We start from the raw sequence: 21533 nt of genomic DNA on the forward strand, positions 1-21533 counted from the left end.
CCCTTATCTCTCAAAGTTGCAGACCTTTACGCTGCTAGGTGTGCCCAAACTGACAGCTGTGAGTATAGCTTTCTTTTAAAAACATGCATCCATTCCTCAGTGCTATGAAAAAATTCATAGATTTCAATTCTGTTTCCTAGTTTCTTTATTTTCTTTCTCCACTTTCCTTTGCAAGTTCAAAAATATGAAGCTCCCTCCAATATGCCACAGATAACAAAACTTACTTATCACCATGTTGAATGTGATCTGTCATTGTCTTGTAGTCAGTAAAAAACACCAACAGCCTGCCATCACACGGTGATATTTACTATGCCATATTTATCTTTCTGCTTCATGAACCGAGCAGGACAGCCAAGTGCATTATTAATTTTGGTCTCTGGTGAGGTTTGTCCCAGGAGCTGTTGGGATAATTTGACTGGAAAAATGACTGATTGTGTGTCCTGTGTGTTTCTGAGTGATGATCTTCAGCTATAACAACTTCATCTGATATGAAAAATGAAGAAAGAATGAAAAGAAAACTGTTTTTGTAATGGTCTTGGAGCACATGTGGTTTGGAGTGCATTGTGTCCTGAAGCACAAAATAGCCGGGACCAAGGCAGGGGGGGATTTTTCACTGCCCATATTTTCCCTGCACTCATCTCCCGTGTAATGGCTCTGCAATTTACAACAGCGCACGATGGGAAGCTCTGAAAGGGACCGGGCCTTTTTACACCTCACACCTATTAGCTGCTCAGTAGAGGGATTTTTCAAAACCACTTTATGTGCACGTAGCAGGCGGATATGGATGAAAAGAGCAGCTTCCAGGCCTGGCAGTCATCATGAGCTGGGAAGGACAAAGGCGAAAGAGAGCAATACCACAGAAAGTGCTCGTCAAGGTTTTTATTATTCAGCCTCATTTCTCCCGATCATCAAGCCCCTAATTAATTCCCCTGTGCACAGGGAGATAACACAGGGATGCAGTTGGCTACAGAGGAGCAATTGTCAACCTCCAAGTGGGGCAAGTGCCTGTCAGATCACCTGTTTTTGTTTTGTTTTTTTGCTTCTCTCTTAGGCTGATAGTCCCCCAGGGGCCTGCTGTTAGATGAGATGCAAACCCTCATTAATTTAATTCCCTGTCATTCACTGGAGTGTAATCAAGTATTCACTTTGTTCCTTGTTGTTTGTTATTGAAAACCATCTATCACTGTTGAAGAAGGCCAGACTCTGTGTGGTGGATGGGAGCCAGTTCAAATGATAAAGAAAACAATGTCTCCTGTAATAAAACCTCTCTGAAACAGTAGTTCTGCCTAACAGGATAATGTATGATTAGTGCTGTTAACAAGCCTCTCTTTGCTCTGAGCTTTGTTTGTGGTCAGCGTCAGCATTATGGACAGGGCTCTGTGCTCCAGACCTGCCCACTAAAAGTCGCTGTGCCCACACAGTTAAATTCTCCTGGTACATTTTGAATATAAGTTACACTCATTTCATATAATTTTGGTAATGAAAATCATAAACACCCATATCTGTGATAACAGTGCAAACACAATTTAATGTTTTGTTAGCAGAAGTTTCTGCAGAAATCATGGTAACTGATTTATAAATGTGTTGAGGATTTTGTCTCCTCACAGTCAGCTGCCCTTGTTTTCATTGATCCACCAGTCAACTTTGGTCCAGATCAAATAATTTCCACAGTTGTTGGGTGAAGATCAAGTAAGTGGCATGTGTGCTCATGACAGGAGAAATGGTGCTCACTTTTTATGGGACATTCCTAACCCGCAGCAGCAGTTTAGCCCATAAATTTTGTCAAGATATCAGCGGTTCATAGAGTCGGATCCAAGTGATTTTGACAGTCTAATCTGTCCACCGCTTCTGCCGTGACGTTCACATTTGCGGCTGATTGTAAGCAATCCTTGAATAACGTCTATAATTATAGTCAAATGGCAGCAGCACAGTGGTCAAGGAACCGAGCAAAGGAATGAGGCGAGATGATTTAGAGGACTTTGAATGTGACACGGTAGTTGGTGTCAGACTGAGCATTTCAGAAACTGCTGATCAGCTGGGATTTTGCTGCATATCCATCTCTAGGGTTTACAAAGGATGGGACAACAAAGATGACACGAGGTCAGAGAATAATGACCAGACTGTTTTGAGCTGATAGGAGGGCAAGAGTAACTAAACTTTGATGCTAGAATTCACACAGGATAACCATAAGTGGACATTCGATGACTTGAAAAAAAAAACATTATCTGTACTGATGAATCTCAGTTTCTGCTGTGACATTTCGAACGTTGGGTCAGAATTTGTCATAAGGACCAGGAAAGCATGTATCCATCCTGACGTGTATCATTGGTTCAGTTTGGAGGTGGTGGTGTAATGGTGTGTTTCTTGGCACACTTTAGGCTCCTGTTGTACCAACTGAGCATTGTTTAAATACCACAGCCTACCTCATCCTCTGATGGCTACTTTCAGCAGGGTAACGTGCAAGTCACAAAGCTTAAATAATCTGAAACTGGTTTCTTAAACATGACATGAGTTAACTGTGCTCAAATGGCATCCAGCATCACTAGATCCCTATCCAAAAAGGCACCTTTGGGATGTGCTGAGTATAGTTACTTTCTATATAATTATTGCACTATCATCAGGATAGAACAGTCAAAATGTGGTTCTACACTTGGTTCTGGTTGTGGTTCTTTAAAATGCTTAATAACCTCACATTTAGTACAGACCCCAAAAATACACAGAATTGAAAAGTAGCTGTGTTTGGGCTCTCAGCCTCCCTTTTTCTTCAGCTGACTTAAACATATTATAAGATGTGCATGCACTATTTCTTTCAAAACTGACATTCCTATCCACGGAGTCCTGATGAAACAATTTATGATTCAAGAAACACGCCTGCTTTTACTATATCTTTATGCTAACACAAAGTCATTACAGTAAAATGACAGCTGCGGTCACCGTACGTCGAAATATATAAAATTTTGAAGATAATTTATGAATTAGTCCTAAGTTTAGTAGTATGGCAGATGACACCTGCCAGCTATGGTATGGCAGCCAATCTGAACTGCCTGTGGTCTGTTTGTTTCATGCAGAACATTATATTGAGTGCTGAGCTGAATCCACCATGCAATATTTCTATATACCTGTCATTAGGGCATGCAGTGTACTGTGTAAAGGTACACAAAAGGGTTATACATAATCTCCTGTTTGTTCTGTTTGTTTTATGTAGAACAAAACTAGTTCAGTGCTCAATTAACTGTAAATCATGCAGCATTAAGTCCTCCTGTCATTTTGATCAGGCACAGATCATTTTCCCACAGTGAATTATTAGATGTAAACCTCTTGTATTGTGAAATTGCTTGGGACAGGTGATTTCTCCCAGCACAGACCACACTGACAATCGTGACCCGCACAGCCACAGCGAGGGAGGCTGTTTATCATGACGAGAGAATTAACTTCAAAGGGATTTGAAAATGTCCATGTGGAATGTAGGCTGGAGAATGAATTATGCATGAAAAATGCTTCACTAGAGCAACGTCCTGATACAATTTGTCACACACCACAGGAATACATAAGTTGCAGAGTTGCCATGTGGGAGGGGTGGATGCAGTCAGGTTGTGCTGTTGCTCTCGGCCATTGAAGGTTGTGAAGCAGTGTAACCTACGCCGACTGTACTGTGAATTACTTAAGAGACCCTTCTCCACCTTAAGAAGTTAGCTGGGGGGCTTTTTATGCAGTAGTAGCGTGAAAAATTTTACTCTTGACTTAAATCTGTGAAAGTATGATTGTGCAGAGCAGCACATTGCTTCGGGCAGTGTTTGAGGCCATGTATCATCCTCAAGCTCCTTAAAGTCTAAGCCACTTCTTCATATTTTCTAGGAATTCTATATAATTCTTGTATAACTTTAGCCCTAATGCACAATCATATTATACAGATCTTTTATTTTTCCCAGGATAAACTGGTGCAGTGATGTCACATGACTGCATCAAAAGTTATATAACCATAAGAACAAAAGAAAAATAAATCAAACTACACCACACAGAATTTGATTCTTATCATTCAGTGAAAGGTAATGAACAAGTTTTTTGGCCTGGATAATTGTTTTCCCAAGTCTTGGCAATCCTGTGGAATACAGAGGGTGGACTGGCTCACCCTGCCTACAGCACAACTAGATTGCCAGCTCTTCCTAGAAGGCTTCCTCTTGCTTCTTTGAATTTATTTTCCACATGTTATATGACACAGTCCAGCTAATTTAAAAGCCAGTCATCGGTCTGCAGAAGAAGGGTTTTTACATACAAGACTGCTGACTGAATCTGTTGATGAGAAAATTTCTTTGCAGTCATTTGAAGCATACATCTCGTATAAGTGCTCAGCAGTGATGTGTGAAATATGAGGCTGTGCTGGAGAGAAATGCATCAAATTGCAGATACTTTCACATGCTAATTAAGTGGTCAATAGGTAGCCACAGCACTCATTGTGCTAAGGGTGCTTCAGGAGCTCTGCACTTGACTCTGAGTAGAGACCCCAGTTAGATCAGATGCAAATACCAAACCTGAGAGAACCTGTGACAGAATCAGAACATTTGTAATATTGCAACCTCGGATCAAGTCAGACCAGCTCACAGCTGTATCTGTAAAAGCCAGAGAAGATTAAATCTGCTACATGTTCGACAGAATGATAACCAAAATGCAGAACACTGCAGCAGGATTACTGAACAAAATTCAAGTTTTAATATATGATTTAATGAAGGCAGATAATCTAGAAAAATTAAAAGCAATACAGGTGAAAACAGTCAAGGAATTAGAAGTTGGCAAAAAAGGACATGATGTAAAAAAAACCAAAAACATAAAATAGAACCAAACACCAGAAAAAGAAGAAAACAGGAAGTGACTACAAGTGAGACGCGAAGCACGCAGAGGCAAGAATTATGCAGATTTGGAGTCACATAGTCAAGATTACTAAGGAAGGTTCCTAACTGAGCTAAGTGAAGCATCTGCAGCAGTCATAATAAAAGCTATTCAAATTCTCTTAATACTAAGGAACGATTTAATTGCACCTTATAGGTCATGTGCTTCCTTTTCTTTAAACCTTCAACCTTGGTAAGGAAGTGATATGTTATATATAGTAATACATACAGTAAGAACATGTAAAGCATCTAAGACCAAGGAGTCTTTAAGTGCAGTTAGATTCCACTGTTCTTTTTTTCTTGCTTCTTATTCATTTTCCATGGCACCTCATGATATTTCACATCAATGTGAAGGAAAGCTGATTAGGAAAGGTTTGTGTGTGGACTAGTTGGCTAGAAACAAAACTAGCATGAAAATGGTGAGCACAATACTATTTGCTTGTGTGTGCATGTTTATGTAAGCTTAGTGTCATACCATGTATGGTAGCAATACACACATACTAGAAAATAAGCTGTTACCAGCTGTTACCGTAGAAATATAACACCAACCATGAACAAAACAAGTTCCTTCCAAAGGTCCACACAAAGATAATCCATAAACAGTTCTGGCCTGGAAAGATTGTGACAACAAAAATGTTAAATTATGCACAGGAACAGGATGGTGGCTGAATTTGATATTCTGTAACTGCTGGATGTGAACAGGGACAAACATAATGACTGCTATAGAAATCAAACCTCTGTGCACCAGTTTGCCTCACTTACTACCTGCTATGTTGGCCACACAAATGAGAAAACAAATGGTGTAAACAAAAAAAAACAAAACAGTAAGCAGTGAGACTGCTCACCGTTGCTGTGTTTGGGTGGCTGTGACTCAGGTCTTAGAGCAGATTTTCTACCAATTGAAGGTCAAGCGTTCAATTCTGGCCTCTCCTCTCCTACATTGAATATTCTCAGGTAGGATGCTGGACCCTGAGTTGCCCATGACACAGCTGTGTGTGTGAATGTTAATTAAAGTGCTTAGGCATAGATAAAAGCACAAGCATGGATACGTGTTACTGTGTGAAGTTTAGGGAGCACTTTGAGTCCTTGCATAGAGTAAAAAGGCACTGAACATACAGCAGTCCATTTACCCGTTAACTGAATTAAACAAACACAAATCTGTTTAAAACTATTTTTTTCTGCTGTATCAGATCAAATGTAACATGACTTAATGTAAGAAGAAATAATTTAGAATGCTTTGAAAGAGAACACTGACTTTGAATGACATAATTTTGTTTTTTGTCTTGGGATCGTTGAAGAAAGGGAGATTCTACCTAATACTGAATCTAATTAACATGGGGTTGTAAAGCATTTGACTCAGTATAGACTTATACATATGAAACCCTCAGATATATAAAGCACCATAGTGCTGAGAAACAATTCTGTTGTCAGAATAAAAAAAGAAAGATCCCTCTGCCCTCCATTCCCCCTCCCTTCTTTCATTGGTCTTAAGGTGTCTTCAGTTCTGTTTGTTTCCTTTTTCCCCATTTTTGGCTTCCTGCCTGTTTCTTTCTCTCTCTTTCACTTTGGAGATGCTCTTATATTCCACTATGCCTTTTCATTTTAATATCACACCATCCCACTCTGCATTTCCATGATAATGAGTGGAGAGACAAAAATATCTCCCCATGTTTGACTCACATTGTGAAAATTATTCAGCGTTAAAATAACGTTCCCTAGTGTGCTAATTCTTTCATTAATGTGTGAAAATTTATATTTTTACATAAAATGTGATACTTTTCTTTTAGCCACATACACACAATTTTTCATAAAGGGTAGATTTACATGGCTGCCAATAACAGTCAAATACGTGAATGCAAATTAGCCTGTTTATTTTTGGATTTCCATGGAGATTTAATGATAGGTTAAGGCGCAAGTGTTTTTTTTTATCACATACGCTGGAGACCTACCTGAAACCAAGCAGAGTAATGAAATGTGTGACATTCAGCGATGGAAATGTGGCATAAAAATTGTGATTGGCCCTTAGAATTTAAAAAGCATTAGCTCACTTCATCAGGGTAAATTTACCATGAACTCAGGAGTTAATTCAAATGATTTCGGGGGAATTGCATATCCCGATGGCTTTGTCTTGAGCACAGCGATTCTTTATAATTAGTAATTACAGCAGTGTCAGGACAATAAACAACCAGAATCTCCAAAAGTTGATTCTGTTCACGTAGCGTTTTGTGGGAGAAACGTTTCGTCACTCATCCAAGTGACTTCTTCAGTCTCAGCTGCCTGCAGGTTTCCCCAAGCTTATAAACAGTACATTTGCATAATGACTGAAACCAGCCCACTGAAGGAACAATGGGCTAGGAGGTCAGTTCCTTAATCTTAATTATGCAAATTCTCATGACCACTGATCAACAACCACTGACCAAAACCCACTGATCAATGGCCATGAGTCCCATTCACAGAGAGTTGGGGAATGGCTGCAATCACAGCATTGTAAAATGGCAAAAGATGTACCCTAAGGCCTCCTCCTCGATTCAGAGATGGTCTTTCCCTTTTCACGTAAATGGCCTCCTTGACTCCGCGCTCAAACCAGCGTTCCTCCCTGTCCAGGATGTGTACATCCTCATCATTGAAAGAGTGTCCACTGGCCTGTAGGTGTAAATAGACTGCAGAGTCCTGGCCTGACGAGGTAGCTCTTCTGTGTTGGGCCATCCGCTTCGCCAGAGGTTGTTTGGTTTCCCCGGTGTATAAATCCTGACAATCCGGACAGCGTACACTACGTTACTCTGTTTGTGTCGGGGGACCCGATCCTTGGGGTGGACCAATTTTTGGCGCAGCGTGTTTTGGGGTTTAAAAGCCACAGAGACCCGGTGTTTAGAAAAAATGCGTCTCAACTGCTCCGATACTCCTGACACATATGGAATCACTACAGGTTTTCGCTTGGGCAGCGGTTGTCCTTCTCTCCTGGATCAGCTTTCTTTAGGTGCCTTTCCAGCTTTGACAAAAGTCCAGCTGGGAAAACCACATTTACTCAGGGCCTTCTTGATGTGATGTCCTTCTGCCTCCCTGGCCACTGTGTCAGTGGGGATGGTGTTCGCTCTGTGTTATAGCGTCCTAATGACACCCAGTTTGTGCTCCAGTGGATGATGAGAGTCAAACCTTAAATACTGATCCGTATGCGTAGGTTTATGGTACACGTCAGCTTTTAGATGTCCCCCATTACTGATGGAAATCTCACAGTCTAAGAAGGCTAACCTGACCCTTTTCATATCCTCCCTGGTGAATTTGATGTGTCGGTCCACCAAGTTAATGTGATCCGTGAATTGTGGTACGTACAGAGATTTGATTTTCACCCAGGGTTCACCTACATATCTGAACCAATGGCTTGGTGGTGTTCCAGGGTAAGATAGCAAGGACCTCCCAGCCCATTGTTCCTTCAGTGGGCTGGTTTCAGTCATTATGCAAATGTACTGTTTATAAGATTGGGGAAACCTGCAGTCAGCTGAGACTGAAGAAGTCACTTGGATGAGTGACGAAACGTTTCTCCCACAAAACGCTACGTCCAGATGAACAGAATCAACTTTTGGAGATTTACTTACCTGGATGATTGAGCATGCATCAAGACGTAAACAACCAGAACTTTTTCTGTAAACCGACCAAAGTGGGCTGTATGTCGCACATAATGTAAAATGAGCCTGACTTCTCTGCTCAAGAAAGTCAAATAATTCAAAGTGATTGCTTATTTAATCGGCACAACAGTTGTTAGATATGCAAAAAAAAATTTAAAAACTCAATCAGCCTTTTAGCATGTTAAACCTCTGCCATTAGAATAGAGGAGTGTTTGTTGCTGAATATGGGCAGATATTCCATCAGAAATGATAAATGTTTACTATGAATCATTCATTTCTATCAGTTTTACATTAGATAGAACCACATGTGCTTTTCTTTAAAAAGCAAGGACATTTCTGAGCAACTGAGTGACCAAACTGTCCTTCTTTTTCTACCCAAATACTTGGTGTACGAGGAAGAGGGTTACAAGATCTGTTTGTTAAGAAAGGTTCAGGGTAGTAAGTCAAAACACTTTCTGTGTCGAGGTGTAAGTCTGAAGCATTGGTGCATTCTGCCACGTTGAGCTTTCCAGTGAAATAAGCACAACAGTTTGTTTTGTGTAGTTGTTTTTGTCTTTGCAAGACAAACACAGCAGGATGCTCTTTTCGCAGAGCAGACTGTGATTACTCTACTTAGTTCGACTAAGGACAACATGCAATTCCCATTGCACTGACAGAGAAAAAGCCATTTGATTACGTGCAACAAACAACAGAAGCGATGCTAACTGCCAGTCTGTCATGTTCCTGCTCACAATTGTGCAGTTATTGTGTGTCCCCACTGGGGCAAATTGCACGATGCCTCTGAATTTTTTCCCCCATCTGCTCTATCAAACCATGGGCACACTTGTTTGTGCTGTCTGAGGGACAGGCAGCCTTTGGTGTGTCGTGACTGAGTCTTTATTGTGTTGACCGATTGAACCTGGGAGTACATCAGTCCTGCTAATCGAGGAGACGTCAGGACAGCAACTCTGTAATGATAAAGCGATAAGATGAGGCCATCTGTTGGTCTGGGTTGCTGGACCAATGCAGAAAAAGCTTGAAGTCACCTATTCAATCACACAACGATTGTGATTACTTGGCAACTTTTTGACACTGGATGTCAAGAGAAAGAAAAACGATTTCATTGAGTGCATGGAACAAAAAGGAGCAGAATGGTAGACAGGACCAGATCTCTACCTTTTCGATTCTGCAAATCAACTTATTGCTGATATATACTTATCTGATTTTTCAATCAACTGCAATAGCTTTAAGAATTTCCTCCAGGGAACCATGCATCATTAGTCTCTAAAACGGTGCTTAAACTAACCACTTGTATAAACTGAGTCCTGAAACTTATCTGCAGCAGATTATACTTTCAAAAGTTCAAAAGGAATGTTCTCCAGATGTCTCACATTGCACAAGTACAGAAACATGGCTGTTGAAATGAATTGCAGGCCAAGTGTGCATCAGTCATTGACGGTAGTTTGAAAGACATGCAGATTTGTGCAAATTTCAGGGACTGAGCCACAGAAAAAATAAGAATATTTTCTGACCTGACACACTGAACTAGAAAGTTAAGAATATTGTAAATCAAGGTCAGCTTTCTTTCAGAAAACCTACATTTCTATACAGTTATTGTATCTCCATTCCAGATTTTTCAAAGGCAAATATCTTTAAAAGAAATAATGCTAAATAATTTATTCTTTAAAAACAAACCGCCTGGCCTAATCCTTATGAGGATCTATTTTAAATCATGTTTCATGTTATATGTTTACGTTTACAAGGAAATTACATTTCCATTGAAACATAATTTCAGTTCAAAGTATAAAGTCAGGTGTTCCTGCTGCCTGGTCTTAGGTTTGTTTTTCATTATGTATCACTGAGCTTTCTATCAGCTAAAATGTCTCGGTCTGTCTCTGTCAATTAAATCTTTGGCATGCAAACAATAACTCATTCATGCAGAGGTGTTGGATCCCCTTGACTGCCTTTGGCCCTAGGCCTTGACACATGCAGGCCCTCAGGAAGCTGGACATACATTTTAGGCCATGCTGTCATGTTTTGAACTGCATTCAATTCATTGAATCAGGGTCTACAAAAAACCTCCAGTCTTATTGAGGATTAGGTGAGTTCACTCCACCCAACCCACTGAAAACTCCTAGAGGACTTTGTGGAGTGGAAGACTGGCAGGTGCATTGGCTAAATTAAAGTGGATGAGTGTACCCCAGTCTCTTGTGGTGAAGAGACAGCTGAGCTTGAAACCAAAGCCATTCATTTGTTTTTACATTACCTCCCTCAACTATGGTGACAAGCTCTGGATAGTGACTGAAAGAATAAGGTTGCAGTCTTGGTAGTGCAGGCGTCTTGATTCAAACCCAACTATGGCCTTTCTCCACAAAGAACATCAGCGTCTGTTTTGTCCTTTCTTCCTCCTCTCACCCCTAATCGGTCACGGGAGATAGCAGCCCCTCCCTGAGCCTGGTTCTGCGGAACTTTTTTAAAAGGATTTTTTTCCTTCCCACTTTCAGTAAGTGCTTGCTCAGAGGAGGTCATCTATGTGGAGAATAGCCTGTGGGTTCATTCCTGATTCAAACTTGACCATGGTTGTAGATAAAGTGCTTCAAATGCATTGAGTAAACAGCTGTATGGCTGTATTTTTTTACTGGTTGATCTATGATCCCACCCTCACCTATGGCCATACCTGCATGTAGTGGATGTTCCTCTTCCTCTGTGGGAGCTTGTCTTGGAAAAGCTCCGTAGTTTAGGACAGGTTATAGTCCTCTTCCACATAACAAGTAGCAAGTTGAAGTGGTTGTGATTTGGATGCCTCATGCACACCTCCTAGATTAAGTCTTGTGGATATGTCCTACTGGTAGGAACTGTGACAGGACAAGGGGCAGAAAGATGGATGAATGAAGTGATTATTAACTGGCATAAAAATCAGAAGGCTACAGACACCTTGGTTATTCTTCTGTCATTTCAGCACACCAAGTTTCTGCATGTAGAACGTACTATACAAAACTGCAATGTGACAAGAGATTCATTAACCTTAATTTGATTCACATCTGTTTTCTTTTCTTTACTATTTAATGAGAGACATGATTGACTGCAAATACAAGTTGATTACCAAAACCTTTTTAGAATATTTTTTTCTTCAAATCTTTGCTGCATACTGAGCTGTCATATTTTTCATAATACAAAACCAGCAACATTATTTTGAACAATAACTACCATTATGTCTCAGCATTTGTGCAGTCATCTCTGGCATTTTAAAACTTCACAATATCAAAACAAAAAAAAAACCCAAGAGAAAAAGAGCTGTGTGTGCAGGTTCAACTTTACAATGTGTGAACGGATTAATTTATGTGTTTAATTCTCCCGTTGCCCCCGATGGCCACTCTGGCACTGGTGTCTCTCTATTTCATTTTGAACAGACCGAATTAATGTTTACTTAGAACACTGGAGGGCCACGCCACAAAAACATGAATGAAGTTTTGTATTTGTAATAAAATAGTAAAACAGAAACTACTATACATCCTGGGATGCTCTGAGGATGGCAGCTGAGGTATGGTTGTATGTTTTGCACAGCAGTTTAAATTTAAATATGTGTGTGGAACTACACACTCATATTGTTTTTGTACAGCATGTGCAGGATTGATGGAGATTCAACACAATATATAAAGGAAAACTGAGGCTGAAGGCGACAGAACATGACAAGAAACACAAGCAGCCAGATTCTCTCATCTGTTTGGAGCATTAAAAGATCTAAAAACTTATTAACTGGATAAGAACAAGTTGGTGTTTTTTTCAGCAGTATTAGTTTAAAAAATAGGAAGAAAACAAACAGGAAAAGGCTCTTCATATCAATTTAAATGATAATCTACATCTACATCCAATAATCTACATCCAAATAACACCTTTATTCTTTTCCTTTATTCTTTTTTCTATTTATTCTGTTCTATTTATTTTAAAATTTCAGCTGAAGAGGAGAAAACACAAACAAAATCTTTTTTTTTTGCCCTCTCAGAATATATAACAAACCAAACCCTGCATGGTTTCCATAAACCAATTATTCTTATTTACTCTTTTCAATTCAATACTTTTGCAAAATTCAACAGGAAGCCTAAAACTTTTGAAAGATTTTTGGTTTGTCTTTTGATATATATACACTGGTCACTTTGCTGGGCACACCATTTATCTGCTCATTAACATAAATTTCTAAGTAGCCAACCACATGGCAGAAGCCCAATGCATTTAGACTTCCTGCTGAAATTTGAGCATCAGAATGGGGAACAAAGCTAGTCTTAAATTTCAGAGACTTCCCACACAACCACTTTTCGGCTTTACAGAGAATAATTAAAAAAAAAAAAAAAGAAAGAAAATATCCAGTGAGCTCATTTCTCTGGTTGAAAATGTGTTTTTGATAAAAGAGGAGAATGGCTGGACTGGTTTGAAGTGAAAATGTTATGGTGTGGAGATAGGTGCTGGGTGGAACCCACACACGTGCAGTCAGGGTGAGCTTGAATTGAAAAACTACTAAACTGCATAGCAACAGGGAAATGGGGAGGAGTTTTCTTTTACGGAGAGAAAGATGCCTGATTGGAGGAGACAGAAACTGGAGCAAACACTATCTATGGAAAGCCAAGTCTGAGGCTTCTCGCCAAATTTTTAACCAATCATATTCATGTGATATTTCTATGCTATTATTAAAACTTTATTCCCTGAGGAGTGGCACCCTTTCTCTGTCAGGACAGCTGGACAGAGAGAGGTCCGCAGCGCTGTAACTGGAACCTTCGACCATTTAATAAACTTCATTATAAATAAAATTCATCTTTGAGTTTGTTCATCCTCTCTCAGAAAACAAACGCGACAACAGTAACTCCGATAATCACTCATTAGAGCCAAAGTATGTAGAAGAGCATCTCTGAAAAAGAAGAAGAGCTTGAAGACTGAATAACTCCAATTTCTACCGATTTATCATATCTTGGTGGTATATGTCATTCCAAGCTCTGCAGTGTGGAAGATGTTGATTTTTTTCAGTCCAGCAACACACACAGTTCTCAAAGTTGGACATTAAATGACTGGAAAAAACATTAGCTCGTCTGATGAGTCTCAATTTCTTCTGCGACATCTGCAAAGCAGGGTCAGACCCAGGACTAGCAAAGTGGACCTAATAGTGTCCAGTGAGTGTAAGCTTTGACATCGTTTTCTTATCCATTGTGAAACTGATGAGTTTCTTGACATTTTTATGATTCTTAACTGGTGTAAATCAATGGCGACGGCAGCCAGCACCAAAATGTTTCTTTCCCTTTATTTTGCCATATGCTGCATAAACTGTGTATACAATATCTGAAGTGTATCACTGATGAATCTTTTCCGTCTCTTTCTGTTTTTCTCCAACAGTCTGAAGAATCAGATATGTGTCCAGTGAGCGTGGGACGCCGATTAAAAAAAAACAAAAACTACTACTGGATTGATGTCAGACAAGCTGTGTTCAGCTTGCCCTGCTTTTTCTGCCTCCGCCATGCTTTTCGCTCCTCTCAAAACTATTTCAATTTCTCTCCTCATCTCTCCATTTCCATCTCTCTGGCTTTTTACTCTGTCTGTTTTGGATTTTTTTTTTCTAACACTAGAACTGCATCAGCTCCCTCACCTTTCAATATAAAGTGCAGTTCCTGCACATTGTTAGCCACTCCCAAACCATAAACCTTCACACTGCGGCTGTATTCTCTGCTCTTTTTTCCTTTTTCTTGTTTTTAATTATTTGTTTTTTCAGTCCACTGACCATCTGAGAATATTAAAGTGGATCTGATACGCAGCAGCCTTTCTAACATGCATGGACTGAATTTAGCTTTATTTTTCACATGTTAAGTACTGTAAGTGGAATTAAGAATATAAGGGTTTGTTTGCGTTTGCTCAGTTTTAATGTAACACATGCATAGTGTCTAACATTGTTAAATCATTGCCCTAAATTATGTAAGGTAACAGTGTAATTTAGTGCATACATTCTGGACCTAAATCCTCTTGTAGCTTTTAAGGGGTTAATGGCAATAATGACACTAGTAGAAGTCTAACAATAAGTTGCATTGGTATTGTCTTCTATTGGCCATACTGAAGACTAAATTGCTCTTTTTTCTTGGGTTTTGGTTGTGCTGTAAGAAGACCACCAGAACTGGTGAGATTTGTCTGCATCTACACAGGATTACAAGTTTCAAATAGAAGCTTTCAACACTTTTAATTTGCCAGTACTGGGACCATGGTAAGAACTTTGCTTTCACCATGTTAATTGCTGTGATCTGGGAACAACTAACATCACTGTAAAGCAATCAAGTGGGGTAAGAAACTGTCAAACAATCAGACAAGTCAGAAAAAGTTAGCCAAACTCTATCCATGTACCCCAGCATCATCCCAAGCAAAGCAGCACAGATATTTTTCTCCTCGGGTCCTCCAGGATACCTAGCTCATCTGCCCCAAGTTCTCCACCCAGTTAGCTTCGTTTCAGCATGAAAGGATTTGCGTTGCAAGCTCTTGAGGTGGGAGTATTCTTCTGCAGACATACAAAGAAAAGAGCGCTATTACCAGTTGATTCCATTGGTACCAAATCATTTGCATGAACTAGACTTAGAAACAGGAACCGTCTAACTAAAAGAACTCTTTGATGTCTGGAGCACCCTTGTCCTACAGCTTTGCATCATGGGAAGTGAAGGGCTGCCTCAAAGAATTTCTAGAACATTCCAAAAGACTGAAAGTCACACATACACTCAATCTTTTCCATGTATAAGGCCATCCAGACATTATTACCACACTGGTTGTGCCATTGTAATCCGACATCTTCAGCTAACTCTGGGCTTCACGTTGAGCTACTCTGTCTGGTTGTCTGGGTTTCATGTTTCTTGCCCCTGTAGAAATTTGTCTTTGTTTTAAAGCAGTCCCAGATGACTTCAATAATAAAAAGTTATCTGTTATCATCATTGACAGAAACGATGTCAAAATCAAACAAAAAATTACATTAAAGTTGTTTTTAAGGTGTGAAAAAAGTTCTGGGATTGGGCCTGATATATATAATACACATGCATATGTTTGCGTGCGTTAAAACCTTACCTGATTTCAATTTGGATCAGTTCAAGATCATCTTTTTAGGTTCAGACAGCTTCCAGCGCAGCTATTTTTAGATCCCTCTCTGGAAGTTCTGTTCTGACCATTTACATTTACAAACTTTCACAATGGACCACCTTCAAATTATGTTTGAAAGTGACATAAATTTCAAAGCCTAATGGTAGGTGATGATCGAGACCAGAAGCATGGTTGTTGTTACTCATTCACTGGATTTTGCACCATGACAAAGTGAGACTGTCAACACCATGCTCCTGTGGGATCTGAGGGAGAACACTGACAGAAAATTACCTGTCTTGTGCCACCATACTGTAATTATCTGTCATGTTTGGCCACACAAACACACTGCGCTGGGAGAGCCAGTGGAAATTACAGAGGCACAAGTAGTGGTAGACAAAATGTGACTTCCACAGACTGATCTGAAAAGCTGATCTTGAATTTTTCTGGTATGGTTTAAATTGGGAAAAGTTTTAAATTTTTCTAGGCCTCGTCCAGGAAGTTGTTGATCACACCTGTTACAAAGAACAGCTAGGTTTCTCTTGGTTATAAAAAGATGTCACCAGACATGATCTCTACCGCACGTTGAAAAGAGAGACTTTGTTTTGTTTTAAATTGCTGTCCAATGCAGCATATACAGTCTATTATATATAGTCAGTGTTTCAAAAAATATATATTTCCTTTCATTTCAGTATGGTCTTCATCTCAGGGAGGTGTAACTGGATGCTTTTGTGAAATTTAACAATGCTGTTGAGAGCTGAACATTCAAATGTACTGAATCCATTCCACCATAGAGACTTGTAGAATGTGTTGGTAGATGAGGTAGAAAGGACTGAAGTATAACTGTAATGGTTTCACAGTATTTGATATTGATGTGAAGTGTTTTAAAGGGTAATTCAGCTTTACATATATAGACAGTATATATATTATTCAAAGCTTATGTAGCATTCTTCTTTCTTACATGTCATGTCAAGAAATTAAAGATGTTGACTTAAAAGCCAGTATTGTATAAATGAGCACTATGAGGAAAACTATAGATGAGTAATATATCACTGTTGTGGACCAGATTAAGTTGTAATTGCTATCTGTTTACAATGCAAGTGATTTTATCTACTATCGTTTTCAGTGCTGTGTCAACTGCAGACCTGTGTTTGATTAACATGTAGCTTTGACTGTGTCGTTAAAGCGTTTAATTTCTCAGACCTCTAAGGTTATTGACAGCTGAAATCACTTAAATATGGAGCTGGAGATTTGTACTGTAGAGGAAAAGAAAAAGATTATCATCTTGATTTGAAAAGTGGAAGAATTGTCGCTGGCTGATGTCAGAGCCGCCAGCTGATGTGTGAGATGCCACCGCCAACGACATTATGAATAATTTCTAGAAATGTGTTTTTTAATATTGCAAATAAGACATGCACGTATGATTTGTTATTGCAACGAGGAAAAAAAATGAATTGCATTGCTCAGCCTGAGTAATAACGTCTCTGTCCAGGCGTTGCTTTGAATCAGTCATTTCTCCTTCATCACAGGATGTCCTTTGCTCATACACCCCCTAGTCCTGTTGTGCTCTGGGTTATGTGCTTTATTGTGTCTGAGAAACGAATAAAAGACACTTGCAATGATTTCTTCTGTAAGTTGTTTTCTGTTTATTTTATTGTGTTGCTTTTTCATCTTATTTTTACTAATTATAAAAAATCCTATCAGAACACATTAAACTTTTAAGGTAGTGAGTCAGTAGTGTAGAACCACAGTTACCAGTGACAACTTGAAGTAATCGTATTCTGTGTGACTATGAGTCTTTCACATTGTTGAGGAGGACTTATGGCGCACTTTTATTTTGGTCATTTCATTTAATTGATATTTGTGGGCATTTTTTTGTGCACAGCTCTCTTAAAACTAGACTATGTAAAATCACATCACTCTGTAGAGTGCAGATTGGTGTTAAGGAATTCTGTTATTTTTACTCCTAGTTCAAGTGCATAATCCTAGCTGTGGTGGCCACTGTAGGACTTTTCTCCATAACAGCTGGTTTGTTTCTACTACTTTTTGCAAATAAAAAGATGGTCACATCTTTTGCTTTCACTTTTTAGCTTCTTGGATGATAAAACATATTTAGCTCAATGTAACGTGAATGCCTATGAGTTCTTTTCTTCTCTGCCTTTGATGTACTATGTGTACGACTAGACTATAACCACATATATACAATGTGATTAGGTGGAGTGACCACGGTGGGTTTAACAAACGGTGCTCGCGCTTATGAGTTTTTCAGTGGATTAATTCCAATAAAAATGCATAAGGTCGTTAGAAGACATGATTACACACTAATAAATGTATGTTTCCGAGTACAATATTTTATTTTATACTAAATAAAATTACTTACTCTATGATTTTGCAGTTTCTCTGAGCATTTCACCTAACTTTGGGGTGAATTTGATAGGATATCCACTCCTGGCAGGATTGCTTTCTAATCCTTAACACACACCTGAACCTCAGACAAACAAACTGACAAAATGTATGTTTTTATCAATTATTGTATTATTATTACTATTAAAATATTAGTAGTAGTAGTAGTAATAGTATTGTTGCGTCAAACATCAATTAATCAAGTGCATTTGATTAACATGACCTGGTTGTTTCTTATCCTCGCAATTTTGACATATGGTAAAGTATATTTAGGTGTTCACAGAAATGCATAGAACCCTTTGTTTTTCACATGACTGTATAATCTCTTTGACTGACAAGCTATCATAATCACAATGTTTTTATCCCAATAAAGAACTAGAGTGTCATAATAAAGAGAATTATAATTTTCCTTTATGATTCAAAATGCCTATAGACCCACCTCGGTTGACCAGAAATACCCTTTATGTTACTAAATACTTAAATAGGATATACTTTTAGTAAAAAATGCAACTATTGGTAGGGCACCTGATTGTAATTAGATTGTAATCTAAATTAGATCCTGCATTAAAAGTCTGTACTATATAGATCCATGGTTACATCAATAGGCAAACATTCAGACTGTTTTTTTATGATTTTTGAAAAAATATGTACACAAAGATAAAGACATTCTCATGACTGCTGAATTTAACGTCCTAGGACCTGGCGTCCACATATGTGGACATCACATTTTGGGTTATTTAGACTAAAATATTAAATTTTGCTCTACATGGGCCTGATATCCACTTACGAGGACAATATACTGCTACTGTTCTATCAAAATTTTAAACGAATATCCTCATATGTCGCTCTTATTTTTCTTAAAAAAAATAAGGTAAAAAAATAATCTGGTAATTCTTTGTTTTTACAATATGCACAAACATCAAAGAGAAATGGAAAATGCATGGCGTGAAAGAGTTCGGGTCTTAGGAGGTTAAAGCAACTTCCTGATGATACACTGAAGACATGCTGGAGCAGAGATAGTGTGTCTGTCTACAGTAGGTGGTATGTACAGCAGCCTTTTTGATAAGGTGTCTAGGCAGATATTACTAGCTAACAAGACTACTACTTATCTAAATTAATGCAGAAACAGATCTAACTTTAAATTTAAAATGTTATGTCTAAAAATATTGAGTGAAACCTCCCTAAATGTTAGTTAGGTTTGCCAAAAAGTTGAGTTTTAAAGGGATTTTCTTTCCTTCACAGATGGTATCTTTGCTACATACTGTATGCGCAAATGTTGTCTGGTCCTTATAACAGCAGATGGGCAGAAGAACTGCCATCTGTGGTGTTATGGAATTTCCACTCACGATTGTTTAAGTGGCAAATATATGCATTATACAGTGGGTAAAGTAAGTACTGAACACATTACCAATTTTCTAAGTAAATATATTTCTAAAGGTGCCACTGACACAAAATTATCACCAGACGTTGGTAACACCCCATCCAATCTACACATGCAAAGAAAACAAACCATGGACATCCATAAATTTAGTTATGTGTAATAATGAGAAATAACACAGTGAAAAAATATTGAACACATGAAGAAAGGGGGTTGCAAAAAGGCATGGAAAGTCATGACATCATCTGAAATATATAAGTAATTAGATATTATACCAATATTACTAATAACATTAGATTGCTTTCTAATATAAGTAATTAGAAAGCAATCCTCCCACTTAGTTTATCAGCTGGTTCAATCCCAACTGATGGCCTATAAAAATGATGTCATATTACCAAGGTGTCACACAAGAGACATCTCATGATGGGTAAAACCAGTGAGCTCTCTCAAGACCCAAAAATAAAGAAGAAAATAAAGAAAATAAAACACACAAAAAAAACCATGATGAACATTTTCCTTCATGATGCAAAGAAACAACTGCTGAGAGAAGATCTGGGATCCGGAAATAATAAATGGACATTACTGTTGTTGACAATTTATCAAGAATTTAAGGCAATATTTAACCACTGTGGCTAGCATACTGTAGCATTCAAATGGGTGTGAGTATGGGTGTTAGCATTAAACCATCATGAAGCCATGCACCTTTGGTGCAAATGAAAGTATCAATGGCTCAGCACAGTCTCAAGAGTGTGGAGGAGATACCAGCAAATGGACAAATATACAAGTACAGCTGAACAGGATTGTACAAGGACATCATCCAATCAGCAGGACCAGTTTATGCTCCTTTGTACGAGGAGGAACTGTGGAAGCACTGCCGAGTCCTACGATATAACCTTTAGTGAGCTACTCATGTGCATGCTTCTAATCAAATTGTCAGAGACTCCATGAGGGTGGCATGAGGCTCTGCAATCCTTTAGGCCCTGGCCTTGTGCTTACAGCCAAGCACTAAGCAGATCAACTGTCATTCACCAAAGATATGCCTCCCCAGACCATCACAAACCCACTGCTACCACTGGAAGGAAGGAAATCCAAAAAAGTCAATCCAATCACAATCACAAATGAAAGGCTTTGATTAATTTCATATGCGTGATTCATATCCAGTACATACAGATAAAGAAGATTATCAGAAAGGATGGTTCTCTTTGAATCGTCTACATGTATCCTTCATTCTCTACTTTGGAGCTCCTTACATTACATTTTTTTCCTACTGAAATTTTTCGGCAGTGTGGGTTGGTGTGTACTGACCCATGATGATAGATTATTCTAATTAAGCTATGCAGACAACAGCGGCCCATCAAGAGGCAAGACTCATTAATTCACTGCTTTAAAATTTGAATCATAGAATGTAAATGGGAAAAGGTCCCAAATTAGTTTCTGCATGAGGAGGCGTGCCGGGAAGGAAGCCACAGTGTTACCAAAGCATCGTTGCTGACCTCTAACAGTCATTTAAATTATCTTACCACATACATTCATCAATTTGTCAGTGTCACTTTTTTATGCCAAGCCATCAATCATTATGCAAAAACACCATAAGACTGCAGGAGTTAGTTGATGATAATCCTTTTTTTCAACAGTTTTACTAAAGCTTTATGAGATTATTTAAATAGCTGAAGCAAGCATTGTCATTCGGATGCTCTTTAACTGGATTCCACACCCTAGCACTATGATACCCAAAGTCACAGCTTATGTGTAGGTATTCTTTTGATCACTTGAATTGTGATTTTCACTCCTGTACCTGAACATGATGAGAGAAATAAAAAAAAGAGTTGGGGAGGATTGTGCAGTTCTTGCCTTGTTTTTAAAGGAAAAGGAGGATTTTTGAGGACTGTGGATGAGTATGAGATCTGTATTCCTTTTCCCAGAGCTCACCCTCACATGTGTGCCAATTTAAGCTAGGAGACAGAATAAACAGAAGAGAAAGAACTGAGAAAAGAAGCCATATACATCTGGGACAGAACCAAACCAATCCAGTGCAAATCCCTAATGCTATCTGTAGCGATGCATACAAAATATGTGAAATTGCTCTTTTCCTGTAGTGAAGGAATTAGCAAGTGAATTAAGGAGCTTTGCTGAAGAACTATGTGCAAATGACAAAGTGAGTTTAAATTCCAGGAGAAAATA

The 21533-nt window shown here is 38.7% G+C and overlaps 1 protein-coding gene across 2 annotated transcripts in view; it reads left to right on the plus strand.

The window, feature by feature from the left end:
* The window catches only part of zmat4a (zinc finger, matrin-type 4a), a 157037-nt gene extending 139854 nt beyond the window's left edge, over window positions 1–17183 (plus strand). For both annotated transcript variants that reach the window (XM_005748241.2, XM_005748242.2), the window contains one exon: window positions 13865–17183. In XM_005748241.2, the coding sequence (XP_005748298.1) occupies window positions 13865–13892 (28 nt within the window). In that variant the 3' untranslated portion in view covers window positions 13893–17183. The remainder of the gene's footprint in view (window positions 1–13864) is intronic.
* The last annotated feature ends 4350 nt before the right edge of the window (window positions 17184–21533 follow it).

This window comes from Pundamilia nyererei, unplaced genomic scaffold (assembly GCF_000239375.1).
Source record: "Pundamilia nyererei isolate P.nyererei 1_Seehausen unplaced genomic scaffold, PunNye1.0 scaffold00217, whole genome shotgun sequence".
NCBI lineage: Eukaryota > Metazoa > Chordata > Actinopteri > Cichliformes > Cichlidae > Pundamilia > Pundamilia nyererei.